Source organism: Festucalex cinctus, chromosome 8 (assembly GCF_051991245.1).
Source record: "Festucalex cinctus isolate MCC-2025b chromosome 8, RoL_Fcin_1.0, whole genome shotgun sequence".
NCBI lineage: Eukaryota > Metazoa > Chordata > Actinopteri > Syngnathiformes > Syngnathidae > Festucalex > Festucalex cinctus.
Window position 1 is genome coordinate 23,850,134 of NC_135418.1, and position 24,641 is coordinate 23,874,774.

Sequence of the window (24,641 nt, forward strand, 5' to 3'; positions counted from 1 at the left end):
AATAAAAAGAAAGAAAAAAAAAATCACATGATGCTACTGTATTTTCATGTTGGTCATTTCCGTGTCACAGTATTTTCTGAGCTGCTGCGTGGTGGAAAATGTTTGGCAACTACCGTGTTTCAGTGTTTGACTTCACTTACAAATATTAAAATGTTACTTGAAATGTTTTAAAAGCTAAAATTAAAAAATGCATTACATGAGTTACAATGGCGAAAACATGTTCAATGTCAATGAAATTAGAGCAACTTGAAAGCAGAACTTTTGAAGTTTCTGCTGTGTGTACGGGAGAACCACACGGACGAACGGAGGTGTCGGGCGGGCGCATGTGCTTCACAGTGGGACGGTTTCGGTCCTGGCTTCTTTCCGTGGCATCAATTAAGAGGAAGGTGGTTCTTGGGGGGTGGTGGGGCCTGGGGACGATTATCACTGGCTTGGCTTCAGTCAAGGATAATATCTAGGGGGGGGGGGGGGGGGGGGGGGGATGTGACAGCTGGGCTGCACATCTGCAGTCAAAAGGCAAAAAAGTATGGCAGCTAAAAATGGCCTTGTTGGACTGTATAACTTTTATATGGTGGCCACATGTCTCGCTCTGGTTGTCTCTCTGATCGTAGGGGGGGGGAGTTAAAAAAAAAAAAAATCTATCAGGACGCCGTCCGCTCGGGAGGATCACGACGAGGAGGAGGCGGCGCCGGCGGGCTTCCTGGCGAAGACGCGCTGGTACTCGTTGAGGATGAGCTCGACGGCTTGGTTCTGGAACACCATGTTGACCGCCATGTTGCCGTTGTCGCACTCGGGCCGCAGCAGCGTGGGCCCGAAGACGATGCCGATGTTCTGCGTCGTCATGCGGTTGGCGTCCGAGTGCTCCAAAACGCTGCGGGACACGTGCAAATAAATAAATAAATAAATAAATAAATAAATCAGGCTTATTCAAATTAGTCACATCACTCTCATGAATAATTCAGTATTTATTTTTTTTCCCTATTATTTTAGTTTTTTTTTTTTTAAATACAAAAACAATGCAAAAACAAACTTTTGTCAAATATGAAAAAAAAAAAAAGAAGACTTTTTCACTAAAATTCTCTTAAATTATTAATTACATTATTATTTAAAAATAGTAAATTGTGAACAAGTGTTCCACTATTTACAGCATTATATATATATATATATATATATATATATATATATATATATATATATATATTTTTTTTTTTTTTTTTTTTTTTTTTTTACAAAATCCAGTCCAAAAGCATTTGCTGCCATTTTTTTTTGAAAGTCAGACCCTAAAGCGTTGAATAAAAGTTAATAAAAGTTAAACACTAACAATTCTTGTATGATTTTGTACTAAATTCGACTGATTCCAAGTAGAATAGTCCAATGTGAACAAAGTAGAAATTCAAATTTATATAATTTCCTACTAACTTTTATAGACCACATACGCATCCAAAATTATTAAAATTTGGACTAAATAATATTACAGTATTTGTATGATTTCCTATGAAATTCACCACAGTAAATTCAAGTACCATAGCCACACACCTTTTAAAATTTAGGTGTCTAAATTGTCAAAAAAAAAAATAAAAAAAAATAAAAAAATCAAATATGAACTATGTACAACTTTTTTTTTTTGTACAATTGCGAACTAAAAATTACTGACATGTCTTTAAGTGGCACAATATAGTTTACAAAATACTGTTTCTCTTTTTGTCTGATTTCTTCTTAAAATCTTGGCGCTCGCATGTCGATGCAATTCACAACAAAACAGTGCTTCATTTTGTTGTTTTTTTGGTACAATTTCCTACTAAATTCTGTTGACACGTTTTCTTTGAGCGCCATGTTCATGCTATCAACTTTTACAACATACTTCCACACACCAGATTGCATAAAAATTGTCAAAAGTTTCCCAAATAGTTCTTCTCCTTTTGTATATGTCTTCACGTTATTGCTTTTTACAAGACAGATGGTAAAAAAATCTTTAAAAAAAAAAAAAAAAGTCACATATGAAGAAAATAGTGCTCCATTTTTTTTTTTACTACTAAATTGTGTTTCAATTGTCTTGTGTTGCAATTGTCTAAAAATAGATATAAAATAAAAACAAAAAAACAAATAAAATATTTTTGCACTTTTTTGTATGACTTCATAGTAAATTTAAAAAATCCTAGCGGTGTTTTTTTTTCCCAATCCAATTGTCTAAATTGTCTAAAAAAATAGTCAAACATGAGCATAATAGTATTATAAATTTCTCTAATTCCCTACTAAATACTGGTGACGTGTTTGTGAGCCTTTGCCAAACCAGACGTCCGCACATTCATATACGCGTCTAAATCCGTCTGCTTCCACCTATGCAAGCGTGCATGCTGGGGTGTGCGTGTATAAGGGGGGACTCAGGAATGAGCTGAAGCCGCACCGCACAAAGCATTCTTCTAAAAATGCCGTTCCCAGCGAGCCGCAGGAGCGGCCAGCAATTGCTGCAAACTTCCACATGAAACAGACAGAGGAGGGATGAAGGGACACAGAGGAGGAGGAGGAGGAGGAGCGAGGGAGGGAGCGGCGGCGGCTGTGCGCCTTCCAGCAGACGAACCGCAAGGCTCCCATGGGACCTTCCCTCTCGGGGAGCGGAGGGGGGATGCGAGGATAGGTCGACGAGAAGATGATAAAAAGATGCGGCCCACCCACTTATCACACTACGACTGATAGGAGTGCTGACAAACACACACACACATTTTGTTGAAAAAAAAAAAAAAAATCTCACACAACACCACTGGATGTAGGAATGGCATGAGAATGGTGCCCTCTAGTGGCCACATTCCAGGCAAAGTCATGAGGTTTAATCCATCCAGCCTCTCTTGGTTTAGGGGGAAAAAACCCCAAAACAAAACAAAAAAAACCCGTAATATTTTCCTATAAACTCGTTGCTCGCAAATTTACATCAGTTCGTGTTGAATTATTTTGTTTTAATTGTAGGTTAGCAGTTGAAAGTCCATCTTGAGTGTGTTGTTGGAAACAAATGACATGGCATTATTTGCATTGTTTATATAGTCACTTAATATTTTATTAATTAAACCGTTTATTTTTAATTCAGTTATTTTTGTACATATTTATTTATCCATGAGTTAGTCCAATATTATTTATCTTACATGTTTATTCATTTAAAATATATAGCCGACTTTATTCACCTAAATGATTATTTTATGAGATTTTTTTTTTTTTTTTTTTTTTACATATTTATTTGTCCATGAGTTCATGTTCCATATTATTTATATTACATCTTTATTCATTTTAAATATATAGCCGGCTTTATTCACCTAAATTTACCTTATTAATTTATAGTGATTTATTGTACTAATTTCTTTTTAAGTCTATTTTTTTCCCATGTTATTCAAATATTGCATTTATTTTTATTACACATTTCTATTAAGTAATTAATTTACATCTGGATGTATTTTTATATTTTAAATTACATTTCCCCAGTTTAGACATTTCAATGTCTACACAATGTTTGTTTGTTTGTTACCGTTTGAGGTGTCGGCAAATGAACTGCAGCGTGTCGTGGTTGGGCTGGGGCATGCTTTGCACGACGCTCGTCAGACGCTCCACTTTGTCCGCATAGTCCGCCATCTCTGCAAAAGACACAGATGGATTATCATTTTTGTTCTTTTCCACTTTTTTCAATTCAAGTAATAATAAATTTCTGCGCAATTGATTCATGGAAGACTCAGAATTGTCCACAAGTGCGAATATGAGTGCGGCTTCATTATCGACAGTGGACTAAAAAAAAAAAGGTGAGTGGATGAGGTGTAACGGCCCCGCCCACCACGCCCACTTACTGACGGTGTCCACCACGTCGCCGAAGACGCTGTAGGGCACCAGCGGCTCGGGAAGCTCGCGGAAGAACAGTTTCAAAGCTCCCGTGATGACGTGGATGTCCTCCCACTCGCTTCCGTCCAAGTTGAGCTTCTCCTCTGAGACAGACAAAAGAGACGGCGGGAGAGAGTTTGAGCGGAAGAGTTTGATCGGAAGCGGCGAGGACCAACGCTGAGGCGTGCGGCTGCTGCGGCGAGGAGAAAAAAAAAAGGGAAAAAAAAGATGCTGAGTGAAAGCAAGAGAAGGTACGTATGGACAGTTTCAACATCACATTCAATATTTATCAAGCAGAGTAGCTGGAGCACTTTTTATTTGCTCCACTAGGTGGCAGACTTTGCCCACCGCAAGTAAAGCAGAGGCCTGAGGGACAAACAGTGCTGAACAAATATATTAGACCCGAACCAGTCAAGAAAAAACATTCAACAGAATGATCTACTTTAATGTGGACTCTTTCATTTTCATGTTAAGGGTCTCATACGTTTGTTAAGCACTAAACAGTAACAGAACCAGAAAAACATGTAAGCTAGAGTGTGTGAATACACATAAGCAGGCTGGGCCAAGAACCAAAAAGAAAGAAAAAAAAAAAACAGTCCTCCTCCATTAGGGTCTACCTTGCACCAACTCTGCTGGGAACATGTAACGGCCATCAGTGGTCACCGCCCGCTCTGAAAGAATCACAAAGTTAATCCGCCTGCGTTACCAACTTTAGTGCATAGAAAAGAACAGAGCATGCAACAAAATGAACAATAATGATAACAGAGTTAGCCTGTTTAGTTGTCTGCAATTGGCTGGCAACCAGTTCAGGGTGTACCCCGCCTACTGCCCGAAGCCAGCCGGGATAGGCTCCAGCACCCCTCACGACCCTTGTGAGGAGCAAACGGTTCGGAAAATGGATGGATGGATGTTTAGTTGTTGTAGCTCCAGTCTATCAGCGAAGGAACCATATTTGCTTTCATTAGCTACTGCAAACAACTAATAATAATAATAATAAGAATAATAATAATACGTACATTTGAAGAAATGCACTGTAATTGAAATAGTCACATAATATGTGCATGCACTGTACATGTACAGTGGATATAAAAAGTCTTCACACCCCTATTCAAATGCCAGGTTTTTGTTGTGTTCAAAACAAGTTAAAAAAAAAATAAAAATCAACACCTTATTCCACCATTCATGTGTCATAAAGCCTGTAATGAAACTGAATTTGTAACGGGGAAATTAAATTAATTTAAATATTGTGGTTGCATAAGTGTGCACACCCTCTCATAACTGGAGATGTTCAGAAAGAACGCATCAGTCACATTTAAACTAAATGTTTAAATGAGTGTCAGCACACACTTGCCACCATTTAAAGTGTCTGAAGAACCTAAAATATAGTTCAGATGTTCTAGCAGGCTTTTCCTCACTTTTTGTCTGTTTTTTTTTTGTTTTTTTCTGGCAAAAGCCTGGAGATTTTGTGCAAACACTGACTTCCTTTTCAAACTTTTTATAATTCCCTCCACCTTGTCTAAGGCACCAGTTTCAGCTAAAAATAATTAAATAATAAAATAAAATATTTAAAAAATTTTAAAATGGGAAAGAAAAACAAAAACGAAAAAAATAAAAAGTAAAAAATGCGTGTTATGACAACATTCGGTAAAATTCAGTACCATACATAAACATCAAGAACAACAGAAGAAAAATTATGCAATGTAATGTTAAAAAACAAACAAACAAAAAACTATAATCTAGCTATTCATTAAAATTTAACGTCCAAGTTAGGAATAAAAATACACAATTCCACCAGGAATCATGAACCACATCTACTTAGAAATGTTACTTGCAGATTGGATTTCTTCTAAACAATGCTATAATGGCCAAACGACTGTCTGTACATCATCACGCCTTTAAAAAGCTTGAAGCATAAATCCTCACCGTGGTTGACCAGGTAGCGTAGTTTCTGAATGACCGCCAAGTTCCCCGAAACTCTGTAGAGGCCGTCAGTGTCCAGTCCTGCCAAATTATAACAAAACACAAAATTCATTAGATATAATAGTTTGATATAGAACGAACAGGAAAGATAAAGTCATAGTTTGTTATTTTAGACTTACAAGTACATGTCAAATAAACACAGCAAAAAAAAAAAATGCACAGGAAGCACAATTCTGCACTTTCTCTGAATAACAAATTAAATGAAACAATCATAAGGTAAAGAATTGGGAGGGATGATTGCGTTTTTATTTTTTTAAATAATTTCTTTAAAAAAAAAAGAAAAAAAAAATAGAGAGACTTAACCGACCCTAGTTCTGGCTTGATTATGCTATAACAAAAAAAAAGAGGAAACAATATCCTTTGCAGAGGTGAAAAATCAGAAGATGCATTTTCTCCTACACTGGGCTAAGTCTCAGGACGTTGTAAAAATTGCTCTGCAGAAAGGCACGTGATCTATATTTCATCACACGGCAGCAATAAAGCCGAAAGCCTCTTTATGTGGACGGAGGGACGGGTCGGCCGCCGCGTTGACTTTGCATGTACCTCTCTTCTCCACCGTCTCGGCGCAAAGCCTGACGAAGCGAGGCACCGTGCTCTTCTCCCGCTCGCACAGCATCTCCAGACGACAGCCGAACACCTGATCTGATGGGCAGCGACACACGCACGCACACAACTTTCATTTCGGAAAAGTTAGACGAAAACTGTATTCAACAGAATACGAAAAAAGTGTTGAAGATTAAATGTGAATGTGTTCTACGTAAGTTCAATACAACTGAATTTTACTTAAAGGGATACTTCACTTATTTAGCCCATTATAGCAATAAAAAGTTAATATTTTGTCTATAATTAATTTGATACTTTCATTATTTTTCATGTAAAAGAACAAAAACATTTTGCAACTTGGTGTCGACTGAAAATGACATCACAAGGGCTCAGGTAACCAATCACAGCTCACCTGTTTTCTAGGTTTGGTCATGTGACATTCACAAGCTGAGCTGCGATAGGTTACCTGAGCCCTTGTGATGTCATTTTCAGTCGACAGCAAGTTGTAAAATGTGTTTTTAAAAAGGTATTAATTGTACATGAAAAATAATGAAAATATCAAATTTATTACAGGCGATATATTAATGTTTGACTGCCAAAAATGGCTAAATAAGTAAAGCATCCCTTTAAAAATGTTGACATAAAATAAAGACGTCAGCAAAATCCGCCCATTTTTACCCATTTCATAGGGCGGCCATTTTGCCTCTTGCTGTCGACTGAAAATGATGTCATAGTGGCTCAGTGCTCAGGTAATAACCAATCAGGGCTCACTTGTTTTGTGATGTCATTTTCAGTCGACAGCAAGAGCTAAAATGGCCGTCCCCTGAGATGGGTAAAAATGGGCGCATTTTGCTGCTTAATTCATATTCCACAAACGCAAAATTTTATCAGAATGCTGTGTTTAGACCAGTGGGGCTACATCGAAAATATTGTAAGGAAATATTTTGACTTGACTTCCCCTCTAAAATGGATTATTTAATAAACTCTCTTATTAAAAAATGGTGAATAGACTTATTTAATATGCGGTTTTAAAATATATGTTTGTTCTGTTTAGAATACACGTTTTTCTACATAGTTTTCAATATTTGAAGGGTGTCAATTTATATACGGGTGCATGTTATTCATTGATTTTATGGTCACCAACAAAATGAGATAAAGTACCTTTAATGAGCCCCTTCTCCTGGAGGGCCTGCAAAGGAGGCCGCTTCAAAATAAGCTTCTTCAGCCGGGTTTTCACCCTCTTCTTCTCCGTGTTCTCCAGGTTGGACGCCGAGCGGGGGACTGCGAGGGGAGGAAAGGAAGGGGAGGAAGAGGAAGAGGAGAAGAAGGAGGAGGAGGAGGTGAGTGCGGAGCGTCCCAGCAGATGCGAGGGAATGGTGGTGAGGATGAAAAGCGGGAGTGCCGGGCGACGCCGCAGGTGCGACGAGGCCGACGGCGGGATGAGCTGCCACGGCGGCCAGGCTAAAATGTAAGCGGGCTGGATGGAGGAGAGGATGGACGAGAGGATGGCGGGGTGTAAGAACCCTGCGTGGATGGTGAGAGAAAGTGAAGGTGATGATGATGATGATGACGAGTAGCAGACTAAAACACACTTGTGCAATAATCGTGCTGTCTTATGAGCTTGTCTTGATATGCCACACCTTTGAGGTGGATGGATTATCTTGGCAAACGAGACGTGCTCAGTAAGATAAATTTGAGAAAATGAAGGAAATGTGTGTTGATGGAAAACTAGTTTTTTTTTTTTTTTGAAAATACTAAAGTTAATTAAGTAAAACTTTTTTTTTTTTTTAAGTGAGTGGTTGAAATTGTTACATTTTCTTTTTAATTTATATTTAGTTTACTTTAGTGTATGTAGTTAGAGATCTGTGCACTGTTAAGAAACAATGTTAGCTTGGTATGCTATCATATTAGCCATAACTAAAAGAACGTCAACGTTTTGACTTTGCTTGATTAATATATATTACATCAGTACCTCGATTTATGAATAACTCGATGATGATTTTTAGGATTCCAAGCTGACACTTTTGAGCTCGGAACGCTGTCTGGCTGGCAGCGAACGTCACGCCAAAAAAAGCAGCACCAAGTGGACAATTATTCATTTCCGAGTCCAAGTGTTTTTTTTTGCTATACTCACAATTGAAGGTGACAGTAAAACTAAACATAAAATAAAAATAATTACATGTTGTGTATTTAACCAAACTACAAAACTTGTATGAAAGTCTGCTAGCTTAATAAAGCTAACACATAAAAGGAAATACCACTGACGAGCTAGCAAAACTAGCATCAATATTGAGTGTTACATATAACCCTTTAAAAGTAACAGATAATAGAACACAAATATTACCCATATATTCGTTATCTTTTGTAAGAAACAACATATATGACACTGCAGTTTAGTTACAGTCAACTTCTATATTTCATCATCAAATCTATTCATGTCTATGTATTACACTGCCCCCTGGAGGCCAAGATGCGCACACAAGAAATAGAAGCACAATAAAGCATGAAATCATGAAGGTAGAATCTTCCACGCCAATGTAATGAAGATGGCTGGAAGAAATGTAATGGAGTAAAAGTACACATTTTCTTTAGGAAAGTAGTGAAGTACAAGTAAAAGTTCCAGAAATATAAATAAGAAAGTAAAGATACACGAAGGTTCTACATAAGTACAATAACAAAGTATTTGTACTCAATTACATACCAAGACTGCGATCAAGTGAAGGGAGAAGGTGAATAGGCGGTAAAAAAAGGCAAGCGGTTGCACTTACGAGACGTTCTCCGGTCGTCCTCGTCGCCGCTGTGGTCCAGCATCTCCACACTGCCCGCCCTCCTCATGGAGTACAGCAGGACGTTGTCCAGCGGGTTTTCACGGTCCTGGGAGAACCAGAAAAGCATCACCAACAAACCTCATTGAAACAACCACTAGAGAGCATATATCATCTGTGCAAAAAGCAACTTGGTGGAATTAAGAGGAGTTGTCCTCCTGCACCTCACCAGTCTGTCAATGACGTTCTGGATGGTGTGGTACCATTCCTTGATCAGAGAGTCCGTCTCCGACTGCAGGAGGAATTCGTTGCCCGTCACTGTCCTTAGCTGGAACACACACACAGTTGCAAACACAATTTAGTACCGTGTGTGTACTGTATGTGTGTGCTCTAGCAGTATTTACAGTATTTTCCCTCCCTCTTGGTTGCTCACCTTGAAGACGTTCTTCTTGCTGGATAGTTCATTGGCCCAGTGTAACTTGGCTCCTCTTAGATCAACGCTGCTTTCCGGGCGACTGTTTCCAGGTTTCTGATATCATTAAAAAATAAAAAATAAACGACAATCCCAATCAGATACTAGATAATAATAATAATAATAATAAATCCATATTTTGTTGTCTTAAGTTGATGGACAAAGAGTATAGCTATGCCTCGAGCTGCATATCATAAATCATCTTTTCCCATTGAAATGAATGGAAATGCCAGTAATTGGTTCTACTCTGCCCCAAAAAACATTTTTGTGATTGTTCAACTGAATCAACAAGGGGGAAAAAACATATTGTACTGCATACAAAACAGCGTAATAATATAAATAAGATGTTCAGAATTAAACGGTTTGTATTATCAGTCTCCACGTTGCTTGTTGTCATTGCTCGTTTCTCAAGTACGCGTTCGCAAGTCAGAGCAAAAAAAAAATCTTGCAAAATTGGGTCACTGAATGAATGAGGTCTTACCCAGGTGGAAGGCGTCTGTGATTTTGGATCTTTGAAGAAAACCAAGCTGTTTCCGACCAACACCACCCAGGATGGACTCCAGTTTTTTCTATAAGAAAAGTTGTATTTAATTCATTATTATATTTATTGTTAGATTAGATTTTATTTTCTTGGGTAACATTTAATATTGAAACAATGAGCTACACAAGCTGTTTTTTTTTTTTTAAATTCATATTAGACTTTTGGTCATACTGTTACAAGTAAAACTCTACTTAAGTGTCACCTGAGTTTCCGGCCTCCTTCTGCGATCTTAGTCTTGTTCAAGAGGCCAGCTTTCTCCAATTCCTGCAAGGGGATATATTTGTTTACAAACTGTTGTATCCCTGTAGGGCAGATACGTTACAAAATAAAAAAATAAAAAATATGAAACACTATTTCATGTAGTGTTATAGTGAAAACCACACAACCGAGAAAGACATCAAGACAAGAGAGTATCAAGATCTAGACAAGACCAAGACAAGACCAAGACTTTTGGAGGTCGAGAGTGAGACATGACAAAGAGTTTTGGAGGTCGGGACAAAAAAAAAAAAGTCTTTTAGAGGCCAAGACCGAGAAAATACCAAGGCTTTTGGAGGCCAAGACTGAGTGAAGATCTAGAATTTTGTAGTTTGAGACTGTGACAAGGCCAAGATTTTTGGACATTGAGAGTGAGACAAGAAGACCAAAACTTTTGGTGGTCGAGAGAGAGACAAGACCAAAACTACTTGAGGTCAACACTGAGGCAAGACCAAGACTGCTATCATGTCAAAGCCAAAAGGTAAGCAGAGCTGCAGTGTGATATTTCCAACATGGAGAAGTGGGCGGGGGTGTTGGGCCAAATGGGATTGGGATTTTTCTCAGAATAATCAAATTAGGGGCAACACATTTAGTCCTTAGCACAACTGCCTCACAGTCGAGAGGTTGTGGGTTCAAATCTCTTTGGCCTTCCTGTGTGGAGTTCACATATTTGTTCCACATTCCAAAAACATACCAGTCAGGTTAATTTAAGACTGACTGACTGACTGATTGATTGATTGATTGATTGATTGATTGGCTGACTGACTGGGGATCAGTCCAGGTTGTGCCCCGTTTTTCTCACCTTTAAACTCACAGCAACCTTAGTGAAAATAAGCAATATAGAAAATGTATAGATGATAAAAACTGATTTATAGCATGGAAAATGGCTGTTCGTACATATTTAACTTGAAGTGCAGCTGCGCATCTACTACTTCTTTCCAATGTACTGAAAACTTTATTTTCAGTGAGTTCACAATGACAGTGGGACAGACATTTGGGAGCGGGGACAAATTACTTCAAAAGTTCCCACCGGCCGTTTGATGTGCAGGAGAAAAGAAGTCCTTGAAAAATTATCATTCAACACAAGAATGAATAAACGGGACATTTGATGTGAAAGTAAAAACGTGACGTGGTTCTCCCCTCACCGGAGTGTCGCCATCGCCGTCTGGAGAGCTCTCGGGAGACGGCGGCTCCACGACGATGTTGGTCACGTTGCACGAGTAGTCTCGGCACTGCCGGACGAGCTGAAAGAAACCCGGAGATTGTGTCTGATGATGATGATGAAGATGATGATGATGATGAATAGGACTAGGCCTCGCGAGGTGGGGGTTACCTTGCCGTTCTCGGGCAGGATCATGGACTGCGAGTGTGACAGGTGAAGCTTGGCATCATGCTGGGGGGCGGAGTCGTGACACGGCGGGGCGGCGGTGCCAAGCGCCATCGTGCAAATGGTGTCGGAGGACGCGGCGCGCTGCATGCTCTTCGCAAACACGGGCAAGATGCAACAAACGGGCAAAGAAAGAACATACAAGACTCGTTTTATTGTGTGGAAAATACAACTAAAAAATATTTTTAAAGTATGATTTGTCTTCTCTTTGAATTATTGTTTTGTTTTTAAGCACTTGCCGTACCAAACGCACCAAAAAAAAAAAAAAGAAAAAAAAAAAAAAAGTGCTATGATGTACAATCATGCACATACAGTCACACAAAAGGAACTTTTCATGCCAAGGCAGCCATAATTAAGTACCTTTCCCCAATTCCTGTAACCTACTTCTCACAACAATCGCACCATACATCCCAGAAACTTGCAACTCTTCAAGCAAAGCAGATTAAGCAACTAAGAGCTGAGACCAGGCCTTTACAACAGCGACTTTAAACCAAATGCACCCACACCCCTCTGTGATGCAACATGTAGCGGTAAGAGCTGCTTGGGTAACAGTTTTTTGTTTTGTTTTTTTTTCTTCCACCCTCCGTCTTAACACCATGAGTTGCTATTTCACCACCTTAATATGCATAAATGCTGATCTCCTGGAAACTAAAGCGTGTAGCTGGCATTACTTGAATGCATTCCGCAGGAATACAGTTGGAGAGACGCTGCTGTCGCAAAGCTAATAATGAGGGCTCATTGATTTTCATGAGCTGAATTGTCTCCTTAAAAGTCCCAGTTTGAGTCCTTTCTTTTTTGCCAGGCAAAGGAAATGCAGTGGACTAGGTAAGATGAAAAAAAATAAACCATTTCCTCCTTTGCTTAGAATGAAAAAATAATAAAAAATAAAATAACACACACAACAATGACATAACTGTTCCTAAGTGTACAAAAACAAAAGTAAACGTCATAAAACAAACGCAGTTAAAATGTATAATAAAACCATACAGATATTCACGAAGAAGACGGTCACAACTGCTCAGTAAGCTGCAGTAATATTAGTCATTTTTCACAGAGGATAAAGAATATATGTCTGTGAGCATTTTCATATTTTCTGTTGTCTTGCTATAGTTGTCATCTTGTAGTATCTGTAGGAAATTTTCAAACTTTTTAGTGCCAATTATTCGCAGATTTTCACCATTCACCGGCTCGGTCCCTTATGCCTTAAGAGTAGTGGGGGGGAAAAATGAATCCAAAACACGTGACTTTTTTTTTTTTTTAATTCGCTTTTATGTCTCCTAACATTATGGCATGAAATTATTATACATGACACATCCTGACTTTGAAAACATGTTTCCTAGCATTTACTTGGAACAACCTACAAAATAGAAAAAAATATTTCTTTAAAGCTAAAGTGAAACAAGTGCTTCCTGCCTCCTTCACATGCATTAAACATTTGACATGTTCAAAAATTTAAGAAAAACGTGAAAATGATTCACTTCATGTTTGATCCTTAGTCACTGGAGTCATAAGTTGCTTTTTGGATCGATAGTTGTAGTGGCAAATTACGATTTGGAAACATTGACTGTGCTTTTGTAAACAAGCTTCTTCCTGTTCGCCACCATGTTGTTAGTGTAAGCACTGCACGTCAGCAGGGACACACATTGAAAAATCATCCTTAAAAAAAAAAAAAATTCAAATCGATAAAATCAATCAATCTCCCAGCCCTACTATGGACGTAAATCCCTGCTCGTTTGCTCTCTAGTCAAAATACTAAGTAACTTCTCATGCAGTGGCACTTTCAAAAGTCTTAAGAACCACTTATTCTTCCCGCTGTGCTGGAAAAAGAGCCGGTACAAAGCGCCAACTCTTCTTTCGTGTGCAAGGTGACATTCAAGGTGACACTCAAAACATTCCCTTTTTTTTGCCAGTGATGTGCGGAGAAAGAAGAGACATTCACCTGTTTCATCCGCCAGCTGCCGTCTGAGTTCCTCTGGTGGCTCCCGAACAGGAAATCAGGGGAGAGCTAGAAAAAAAGAAGAAGACAAGTTTCATTTTTTTTGTCCAAGAAAAATGAAAAAAAAAAAAGTGTTGACTTAAACTGGGTAAAAACTAGGTCCGAACAGATTAACCAGCTCAATTTAATCAACTGACTAACTCTTTAAAATGAATAAACAAATTAAATAAATAAACATGACAAAGTATTGCCAAACAGTCAAATGATCATAGTTAATCCTTATCAATTGATTAACTCTTTGACCGCCAAAAATGTTTAATACGATCAGTAAAATCAAGATGTAAGCTGCTATAAACGTAAAATGACGTCAACTATGTTTTTTTTTGTTTTGTTTTGTTTTTTTAATCAATGGGAAGTGGAACATCGAAGTGCAGCACCGCCTGGTCAGTGGGTTGTGGAATCAAAAACACCAACTAACTATGGCCAGCAGATGGCAGCATTGTATCTCTTTTCAATTGGCTGCCAGTGTATGGAATTACAGTGATACATGACGGAATGTGATGAAATTGAACGTTTTCAATGATGACAAGATGATCAAAGCCTTTGTGACATTAAATCTAATTCACAGAGCATCACTAAACAAAAAATATTAGTGTGAAAGTCACTGTTGTGGAGAAAATGTATCTTTTTACAAAAAGCTTGTTTTCACCTTCAATATTCACTCAAATTACCTTTTTTCAAGTGGTGATTACTTAAGAACGGAATAAGGTAGAAACAAACTTTGTTTTTCTAATGAAAGAATGGAATGCGATCTTTCATTTCAATTGTATATGCAGTAAAAGCACACAATATTCTGTTTGCCTTGAAAGATTAGTTAAAATGCTCGAAGTCAGCTGCCACTGTGGGTGTTTTGTTTTTTGTTTTTTTATAACATGTGGCAGTAAAAGAGTTCATTGATCATTTTTATTTATTATGATCATAATTCATCTTAAATTGTTGTAAGCACGAAGGGAGGAAAAAAAAGAAAGAGATATTTTATTGATTACATATGCGACACCTCTTCAAAACCAAAAGGTAAGCACAGCTGCATTGAGTTGTGATGGATGCACAGATTAGCATAAGCTAACAGTTAGCTAATGATATCGTTTGAACATTTTTGACTAAATCAAGGAAATTATTACTCATAGTTCATTATTTTTTTTAAAGTATATGTTTTTTTTGGGGGGTTTTTAAGCAAAGTTTTTGAAGTGTACCGCAAACATCCTGTCAAGGTCAAAAATGTGGTGACACACACGCACACAGTTGGGCCCACTACGAGGCTGATGTACAAAGCCAAACAGCTGAAATTATTCACTCTATTCAGTTCCAATAAAAACTTTACGTATAAAAAGACTTACTGTGAACGTGTTCATCACCACAGAATGTTCGACACCCAAATTCTCGCCACGCTCGCCACTAGTGTGTCCTACGCGTCGTCGCGTGTCACGACGACCCTCATTTTCACGCCACAAAAAAAAAGAAAAAAAAAAGACAAACTGTCTCGTCTCTTCTTCCTTGCTGGGCTGCCCCTACTTCCCCATTGAAGGGGGAAGCAGCTTTTATCAGCATGTACAGCAGCACAAGCAGGAAGGTACGCACTCGACTCTGCCGCTGTAACGCCAGCGACATTACCGCAATTAAGCAGCATGTTATGGTGCCAACGTTTGACCTGTGTGGAACTTTTCATTTAAATTGTAATAGTAACAGAAATGCCAAAAGGAGACCTCCCTCAAGTTCCATATGAGACACTGACAACTACAGTGGGTGAACCCTATTTTTTTTTTGTCATGTTTAAGTTAAAGGAGTTTCATTTTAATATTGGGTTTGTGGAATAATGATTTAAGCAGCCAAATCCACCTGTTTTTATCCATCTCATGGGGTGGCCATTTTGCCACTTGCTGTCGACTGAATATGACATCACAGTTGCTCAGGGCTGAGGTAATGACCAATTACGGTTCACTTTTTATTCTGAATTTGGTTATGTGACATTCACAAGCAGAGCTTGTGATTGATCGTTACATGAGCTCTGAACAATTGTGATGTCATATTCAGTCGACAGCAAGTGGCAAAATGGCCTCCTCCTGAGATGGATTAAAAACAGGTGGACTTTGCGGCTTAATTCATATTCCACAAACTCAATCAGAATACTATGCTTAGAAGGGGGGGGGGGGGGGGCGTGTTAAAAAAACAAACAAACAAAAAAAAAACCTCTCTGCATCCTCTTGGACAGGACAGACTGATGACTGGGGTTGAAGGGAGTGCAGACGGGCATGTGGAGGCCATACAATCTATTGATCCACAATTTGGATCTTTTTTTTTTTTTTCAATTTAATTTAAAGTACCACTCTCAATGCAATTGTCAATGTGTTATTGATTTGGGCTTCCATTCAAAGGGTGGGATGAAATTTATCGTCAATAAAGTTTTCCAAGTGAAATGCTTGAATAAATACTGTGTGACTTTTTTTTTTTTAAACATAAAAAAAAAGAAGTGGCTTTTCCTCATAAGATGGTGTATCAAAATTCAAAATACTACTGTACAATAGAGGAGACACTAAGCAGTAAATTAGACATTTGTATATGTGAAAGAATAATAGACCAACAGTTGAGTGCCTAATGAGGTTTAAAAAAACATATGGACTATGAATTATTATTATTGAGTCATGTGACACCCATCCACAGTACACTGCATTTGGCTGAGCTTCTGCGCATTTACTTCAGAATGTAAAGCGACATATATGGGTCAATGCACCTCGTGCTATCTCCATAGGGGGAATCACGCCTTTGATGGCTTTTTTTTTTTCATTTTTTTTTTTCCATACAATGTATTTTTGATGAGCATTATAATCATTGATACAATACTGACGCAAGCATGATGCAACAAGAAGACGCTAAACACTCATTTAGGACAATAAAGATCAGGCCTAGGATGGCTTGGCATGTAGATGACAACGCCGATATGGCATTTACCATTTCAGCCGATGTAAATGATGCTAAATCAACGTAAAAAGCCGACATTGTGTGCCCGTATAAAAGGGATCAAAAGTGGCGAATTACATCTGCGGGGCTCATGAAGAGGTTCAAGACAGATGAGTGATTTAGATGTAGCAATATTTTGGGTTTTTAAAATACCCACGGGGTCTAATGGCTTCTGCTGGTCCACATCCGATCAAAGAGGCATTACCTCATTATTCCCCGCGGGGGGGATTAGCCCGCCGTAAATGCGTCACGGGGGCAGTTAGAGTCAGTCAGCAATGATGGGGCAACTACAGAGATGTAATCCTACTTTTTAATTTAGTCGGGCTCTTAATCTGCTGCGTTGCGCTCGTCCGGAGCCTCTGTGCACTCTGGATGAGCCTGACAATGACTTTGGAGGCTCGCTAATGTTAATACTTTATCTCACTCTTGTTTTATTCTCGGCATGCAGAGGCCCGGCTATTTGTCTAAGCACACACTGGCGCATGAATTATGGTAATGTCGTTAATAACTCATGATTATTGCAAGGGAGCCTAATTAAAACATTGTTGCAACATCCCCAACCAGCCACCGAGCGCACCGTGGACCATTAGAGCCATAAAAGCACTTGAGAGGAATTCTCACAAGAGAAAATAAACACAGTAAAGTACATGAATAATATACAATGGATATAAAAAGCCTACACACCCTCGCTGAAACGCTATGTGACTCCAATACAAAAAAACAAACAAAAAAACGAGACATCATTTCAAACATAGAATTCAACTGAAAGAAAAAATACACAATAAGATGATGTTCTTTTTCTCCATTATTTTTGACTGGGTTCCACAATTAAAAAAAGAATCACTTTGAAAATTTTGCTTCTGTGTGACACTGTCATGTGATTACTACATACCCACCTCTCACCTTCCAGGATAAAAAAAATATATATAAATAAATAAAAATATTTCAATTGAGTTGGATACAGGTTATGGGTCAATTTGATATTAAGTATTGTCTCATTTTTTTACATCAGTGTAGTCTTTTTATATCTTCACTATGTACTATTCACAGTTTTCTACTTACAAATTCTCCCATTCACTAACTGGTTATTCCATGAGAAACTCACCTATTAGCTGTTGTGCTCTTTCTGAAGAGGCCCTAAGATGCCACAAATGCCACTAGCAAAGAGGTTAGACAGAGAAAAGAAGCTATGGTGCCAAATCCATCTCTAGCTCTCTCTAATATAAAAATATTCATACTTTTGCCGTGTCAAAATGGAAACGTATTCATACTTTTCAATGTCAGGAAGAAAAATATTAATTGCTGCATGTGTATGCACACATCAGGTGATTTTTTTTTTTTTTTAAACAAACAATAAACCCACTTGGCAGGTTTTCATGACACCACCTCATTTAATGTCTGTTTGTTGAACAACACATTTAGAGTGGTAGACGTGCAGCATGCTTACCCTGTGCATAGTACCATTGCCAGTTGCAGGAAGCGGCAGCGTCAGATGGCTTGTTTCTCTTGGTAGTGTTTTGGGTTGCGTTGGAATGACCTGAACGAGGAGAGGAAAGCTTGTGAAAATGAGGGGGAAAAAAAAACCCAAACACTAAGTACAAAAATAAAACGGCGCGCAACAAATTTACATTCACATAATCTTGAATTAATCTCGAATTAAACTGCATCACCCTTATCTAGTGACAAGGTCCCATCAATCCGACAATTTCTGTAAGTACAAACCTCGCTACATGTTGTTCTTTGCCTCACAATAATCTCTAGTCCCGATTTAGACGCACTAAGTGAGCATAAAAATGAGACAACTCTTTCATCTTTAAACCCTGACCCTTCTTTAACCTCTCCTCCGGGAGAATTCAGTGAATCCAGCTCTTAATCTGAAGCAGATTTTTTATCAAACACGTGGAGAATGAACAGCAAACCTGCTGCTTTTTGCCGCCGGTGCCTCCACGGGCTCGCCGAGGAGGCTTCCAGGATCTCTCCTTGGTGATGCTGTTGACGTAGTAGCTTCTCAGAGAAGACGGATCCACGTACTGCTCCCACAGGTCCATGACCTGCAGAGGCTGCTGGCCGGGGCTCGGACTGGGGGGCTCCGTCTGCGAGGGTCGCCTGTCTACCTGCGGTTGATGGTAGAGGGGTGACTCCTGCCAGGATAGCTGGGACAGATAGGCCTCTGTCGGGACCTAGGGAAAGAAAATTGTATAAAGATAAATGAATTTAAAATGTACTGTGATCTGCACAGGCAAATAGATGTGAAATTCATATTAAAATGTAAATGCGGCATAATTTGATCCTGGGACTTTCATGTGAAACTGTGATGATTTACGCGCACAGCAAATAAATCCAACAAGCAGTGCAATCATACGTCACACTGTGGATTAAGACGAGGTTATTGGGAGGACATGAAATGAAGATCTATTTATGACATAAAGCCAAGGCATGTACAGTATTTGCTCTCTAACTGACTGGCTACAGTATTGGTTAATATACAGTACAGGACTGTCTCAGAAAATTAGAATATTGTGATAAAGTACTTTATTTTCTGTAATGCAATTAAATAAGATTTCCTATTTCAGATTTCCTATGTGGAGTTTCCACAGTTTTCTTAGTAATATATTTTCAAAAGTAAGTATATGTTTATGTACCCATATAACTAATACTACAACTAATATATTACAGTAAAACTTTATTTTTAACAAAAACAATAAAAAATAACAAACATCTCTAAAAATAATTAAAACTACCAATTAAAATAAAATAAATTTAAAAACAAAAGTTACAATGAAAATTAATGTGTGTTACGTACCTTAAAACTAAAACTAATACTAAAACATTAAACTAAAACATAGCATTAAAAAAAAAAAATTAACAAACCAGTTCTAAGAAAAAAAAACGGCAAAAAAACACCAATTAAAATAAAAATACATTTAGAAAACAAAAGTCACAACAAAATAAAAAAATAGCCATAATGAAAAATCCAAAACTATTATAATCCCACAAACTACATTTTCATGAGTAATGAAATTAATTTAACTACATTTGCTTTGCGTTACACAACTCTTAATTATTATTAACAATATTGTGCCACAAACACCTGTCAAACGAGCAGTATGACTGTTAGAAAAGTTATTTAAAACATTGCCCATACGGTTAATAAAGGTTTTGGTGACCGTTTCAGTCTGCAAAAGGAATTAAAATCTTTAAAAACGTGTGCTTTTAATATCTACTTTAAACAGACAGCTTCACATGTTGGAAACTGTCCCCAATCTAAAAATGCACTGAAAAAAAATGAGTATTTGTAAAGTGTGCGAGTTCTCTCCTCTACTCCAACAAACTGTATTTGTGAGAGAAATTTCAAGGGATAAAGAGCAGCATGTCCTGCTTACTGGGATTAAGCGCACAATGAGTTCGGTTGGAAGGGAGATGGAGAGAGAGAAAGAGAGAGAGAGAGAGAGAGAATAAAATGACTTGCATGGACCCTGATGTAATTCCAGGATGCCCTGACGTCATTACTGACATGATTGATTCTCTTGGGGGATTATTAAAAGGCACAGACCGTGAATGAAACTCACCCTCAGCAGTCATAGCTACTGTATGTCATACTGGATGGTTGAAGAAGAAACAGACTTTGAACATTTTAATATATACTGTACTATTACTAGCGCAATACTACTTTTACTATTACTATTAAAGGCAAGCAGCAGTTCTGGTGATTAAAAGCATAAAATACAGTAGATTCAAATACGACCTACTTTATATTTTCGATGAATGTTCGGAGATGGAACTTCCATACATTCAAATGCACCAGATTGTTCAATTTGGAAGTCTTTTTTTGGAAAATACGTCTCTAAAAATCCCTACTCCCTACCTGCAGGTGGTTGTTCTTGCCAGAAGATGCCACCATGTCCCACTGGCTGCACGACTTCTTGGGCAGCCTGCAGTTGACGTGGCTGCTGAAGCCGCCGCCCACTTCGTCGTAAGGATTCTCCACCACATTGTCCGTCAAGTTGCTCTGGCTCTGGCTACGAGTGATCATGGGGACCACCCTGGCATTGCATGCCGCCGTTTGCGAGGCGGGGGCGCCCCCGGGGACCGCGAGGTGGCCTGACAGTGAGGCGGAAGGGTTGAACGCGAAGGTGGAAAAACGGACGCCACCCGCGTTGCTGTGGGTGTCAAGACCTCTGAAGGCACTGTTGGAACTGAGGTTCTCCATGGAGCGGTAGATGGGTTTACTCGCTGTATGTGAAAACGGATGTAGAACAATGATTGTGTTGTAAGAAAAAAAATGTTTCGGTGTTCCTTTCTCACTTTACCTTGATGCTGATCGTGATAGGCAACCTCTGTGGGGCTCGGCGTGAGCGCCACTCGGGGCAGGATGCGGACGTTGGAGTTGAGTGAGGCCGAGATGATGAGCCGCTGGGGCGATGGCATGGGCGCGACAGGAACCTCGCTCACGTATGTGGCGGGCACGTACAGCGGTTTCGTTTTACTTGCGGCCCCTATCCGCCGCACCTGTTACACCACAAACACGAACCCCTATTTTAGCATTTGCTGTGGACACAGATAGTTGGAATGTTACTTACTTGGCCAACATATTCCAATTAGCAATGACATATTACATTAACTGTAATGTTTAAAGCTATGAACTCCTGCCCTCATTTGTGCCTCTGTTATTTTACAATTGGAATCTAAATGGGTAGAAACCAACACATTTATAAATGTAAACAATTATCATTAAATCTTAAACTAGGGTGGCCAGATTTTCAAAATTAAAAACCAGGATAGTTTATGCTGAGAATCAAATCTACAATAAATTCTTACCAGGAATTATTTACAACAAATTTAATCCCTAGTGAACCTGTTGACCGATGGTTGTGTTATTGCTTTAGCTAATGCTAAATGCTATCGTGGTTGACAGTTCAATATCGCTAACAAGTCAATTGAGTCAACATTGTCCAAAAACATACTTTGCGGTCCTAAATGGAAACGGCGGGAAACTCTCAGCCCACATTAGTCAGACTACATTACCCATGATTATTAGACAAGGAAGCAGGAAGTAGTTCTAGTTGTGGTAGTTTTGGTATGACGCAAACATGAATGTGGAAGGAAATAGGAGGGAATTTAAGTTTGCAAATGGCTAATCTTATGACTTGCTATGACAACTGTGTGGTTGACATACACATGGACCCAACAATTGGCTTTCTGACTAGACAAAAAAAAAAAAAAAAAGCGCTGAGATAAAAATGCAAAACAATCAGGCTGGTGAAAATCCATCGGCACACAAGGCGCAAATTGGGGACTGTCCCAAATTATTTCAAGCGTGATTGTCTCAAAATCGCAACATCTGGTCACTCTATACTTAGCTAGCTGATAGTTAGCATGCTAGCACAAACAAAGAGTTAGTCATTCGGTTAGTCAAGTCAACATATTAGCTCTTAATTACCTGTTCAGCCAATCACTACATCACATTAACAAATACATATAATTTAAAAAAAACAAACACCACAGATTCCTTTGCCATAGATGGCAGTACATCTGATTGGTAGGCTATGTCCACCATTTTCTCACCTGCCACCAGTCAGCGTTGGTCTTCTTAAGGAGTATGAACCGTTCGCCTTCTCGAATGCAAACCTGCCTTCCATCAGCACCACGGTAGTTGTAATCATATTGGGCCTCGAGAACCACCGTGCCGCTGGGGACCCCGCACAGCGTCACCCCCCTGGCGTTTACCGCCGGCGCCGCAGAAGGCTGCTGGTGCCCCATTGAGCGCCTCCATGTCCCAGACAGCATGGTTCTGCTCTGCTCGTTCAGCGAAGAGAGCATTGATGGTGGATGACGGCGATCCTGGTTGGATTAGCGCGGGCCAGGGGAGGAGACTGGAGCCTGGCTAGTTCCATGCTCTGGAAGAACCACAGGGGAAATTGTAAGAGGACTAAAAATAATAATCGTGCTCTGACCTTGTGGAGTTATTACAGTTTGCAGTTTTATGGAGAGTCATCAAACCTCATTTCCATGCTCTGGCTAATAAGATAACATATTTCAGTTCAAATTCAGCAGCATCCATTCCATATCAAACAAAATCTCTTTTTCAGGCAACTCATGAGATAAAGTATTAAACGAATAGTTGCTGGGCACACCCTAATACGTGCTGCATGGCTCAAGAAGACTTAAGCATTCTTCCCAAAGTGATGGGAGTGCTGCGGCTAACGGCAAGTTATTTTTTACTATTGTAAGAGACTCCTGTATTATTTATAAATTTCCAGGACCATTTTAAAATGGCCCATCACTATGTATCAGAGACGGATACGATGGTACTGTGACACAGAGAAACAGCAGCAGAGCTAAAGAAAATGAAATTTAGCCAATGTTGTTGACTCTTGGCTCTGATCTGTGACAGTTCTCATCACAAGACTCCCCTTTCCCATCACCGCTACCTTTCTATGGTGCAACAATACATGATCATTTCAACAATTTTGATCTTTGTGGTGTATTTTCCCCACAAAAAGGTGAGTTTAATGGTGAATGTTGCAACTTTTTGGTGTGTTTCAACTCTGTAGGGTCCACCTGTGTGTGAATAAGTCATGTGTTTGGAGACATTTCAAGGGATGAATCAGCCCAAAATAGCATCCGTATGTCTTTCCACTAACACTGGCTGAGACCTGCTCACATAATACCAGTCAAACTTTCTACTAGAAACATCACAGCCATGCATGCACACACGCACAACACACGCCTAAAGGGACAAGGGTGGCATCCATTGGCACCTAGTGACAAGGCCTGGTCCCAATGATGCTGCAAGAAAATGAGGCGAAGGAAAGAGAAATCCCAGAGAACTACAAGGCAAATGCTAAGTTAAGACAAGATGGGGAAATAATGATTTAAAAAGAGAGAATGTGAGTGCATAGCTAAAGCCGGGTGTTGTGTGTGTGACAGCAGTGTAATGAGGGCAGGGTCCACTGGCTCAACCTTGATAATCCCACTGTTATTGAAGCACAGCGATGAAGCAATGAAGTCCTAGGCTGCGGTGAATTACACTAAAACCCAAATGTACTACAGTAATGCTAGTAGGTGGCCAGCATGGGCTCTGTCTAAAATGTATACAGTATACTTTTTTTTTTTAAACATCATAGTAATAACAATAAATACAATGGTGCCTTGAGATATGAGTTGATATGGAATGAGGAAACGATCTTTGTCACACTTTGTGCCCACCTTGGCCATACGGTTCATTGAGACCTCAACTCTCCTCAACTCATCAGTATCGATCTTATGTTGGCTGTTATTCGCAGATTATGAAGAATATGATTGTGAGTATTGTTACATTACATTTACACGTGTTGCTCCATCATTTGTGTTCAATCCATTGCTTAAAGGTGATAGCTCTGCAATGTAGATGCCATTTAGTGTTAGCATTAAGCTAACAGACTGAAAAGCTAAGCTCAGCCTTGTGGTTGTTTTAAATACACAGTGTTATTCTTTCGTTTTATGTTTAGTTTGGTGGTAAACTTGAATAAACAGCTTGAAGCCTCTTTTTTTTTTTTTTAAGAACTGTTCAATGTTTGCCAAAGTTCTGCTTATTAAGTTGAAGTGAGTTGAGTTCACTGTCACTGTACAGCGCCCTTATCTCGAGTTCACCAAATTTGTTTGGAAACAATATCTTTCCATTTCCTAATAGATTGCGGTGGTGGTGTAATCCAGCTGCTGCCATGACCCACTTCATAAAAAAACAAGGACCAAGATGTACAGTAATAAGCAATCATACAAGCTCTTGTCACTGTGCAAACAGGAAATGACTCTCGTCTTACCCAAAGCTTAATCTATTTGGGTCTAAAACAAGTGGATATTATAGAATGAACCTACAAGTTTAGTCCACAGGCAAAAGTAGAGTTTTATCA

General features: G+C 39.0%; 1 protein-coding gene across 2 annotated transcripts in view; it reads right to left on the minus strand.

The window, feature by feature from the left end:
- Positions 1-482: 482 nt before the first annotated feature.
- Positions 483-24,641, minus strand: part of arhgap9 (Rho GTPase activating protein 9) — a 33,827-nt gene continuing 9,668 nt past the window's right edge. The window contains exons 2-21 of one of the 2 annotated variants that reach the window (XM_077529749.1): positions 22,315-22,646; positions 21,060-21,258; positions 20,615-20,982; positions 18,669-18,929; positions 18,197-18,286; positions 13,738-13,803; positions 11,745-11,891; positions 11,557-11,655; positions 10,359-10,420; positions 10,097-10,184; positions 9,577-9,672; positions 9,373-9,471; positions 9,147-9,252; positions 7,540-7,659; positions 6,379-6,477; positions 5,779-5,856; positions 4,473-4,526; positions 3,825-3,959; positions 3,512-3,617; positions 483-871 (exon numbers count right to left, since the gene is read on the minus strand). In XM_077529749.1, coding sequence (XP_077385875.1) covers positions 667-871; positions 3,512-3,617; positions 3,825-3,959; positions 4,473-4,526; positions 5,779-5,856; positions 6,379-6,477; positions 7,540-7,659; positions 9,147-9,252; positions 9,373-9,471; positions 9,577-9,672; positions 10,097-10,184; positions 10,359-10,420; positions 11,557-11,655; positions 11,745-11,891; positions 13,738-13,803; positions 18,197-18,286; positions 18,669-18,929; positions 20,615-20,982; positions 21,060-21,258; positions 22,315-22,569 — 2,733 coding nt within the window. In that variant the 5' untranslated portion in view covers positions 22,570-22,646 and the 3' untranslated portion in view covers positions 483-666. The remainder of the gene's footprint in view (positions 872-3,511; positions 3,618-3,824; positions 3,960-4,472; positions 4,527-5,778; positions 5,857-6,378; positions 6,478-7,539; positions 7,660-9,146; positions 9,253-9,372; positions 9,472-9,576; positions 9,673-10,096; positions 10,185-10,358; positions 10,421-11,556; positions 11,656-11,744; positions 11,892-13,737; positions 13,804-18,196; positions 18,287-18,668; positions 18,930-20,614; positions 20,983-21,059; positions 21,259-22,314; positions 22,647-24,641) is intronic. The other variant, XM_077529751.1, reaches the window with a different exon arrangement.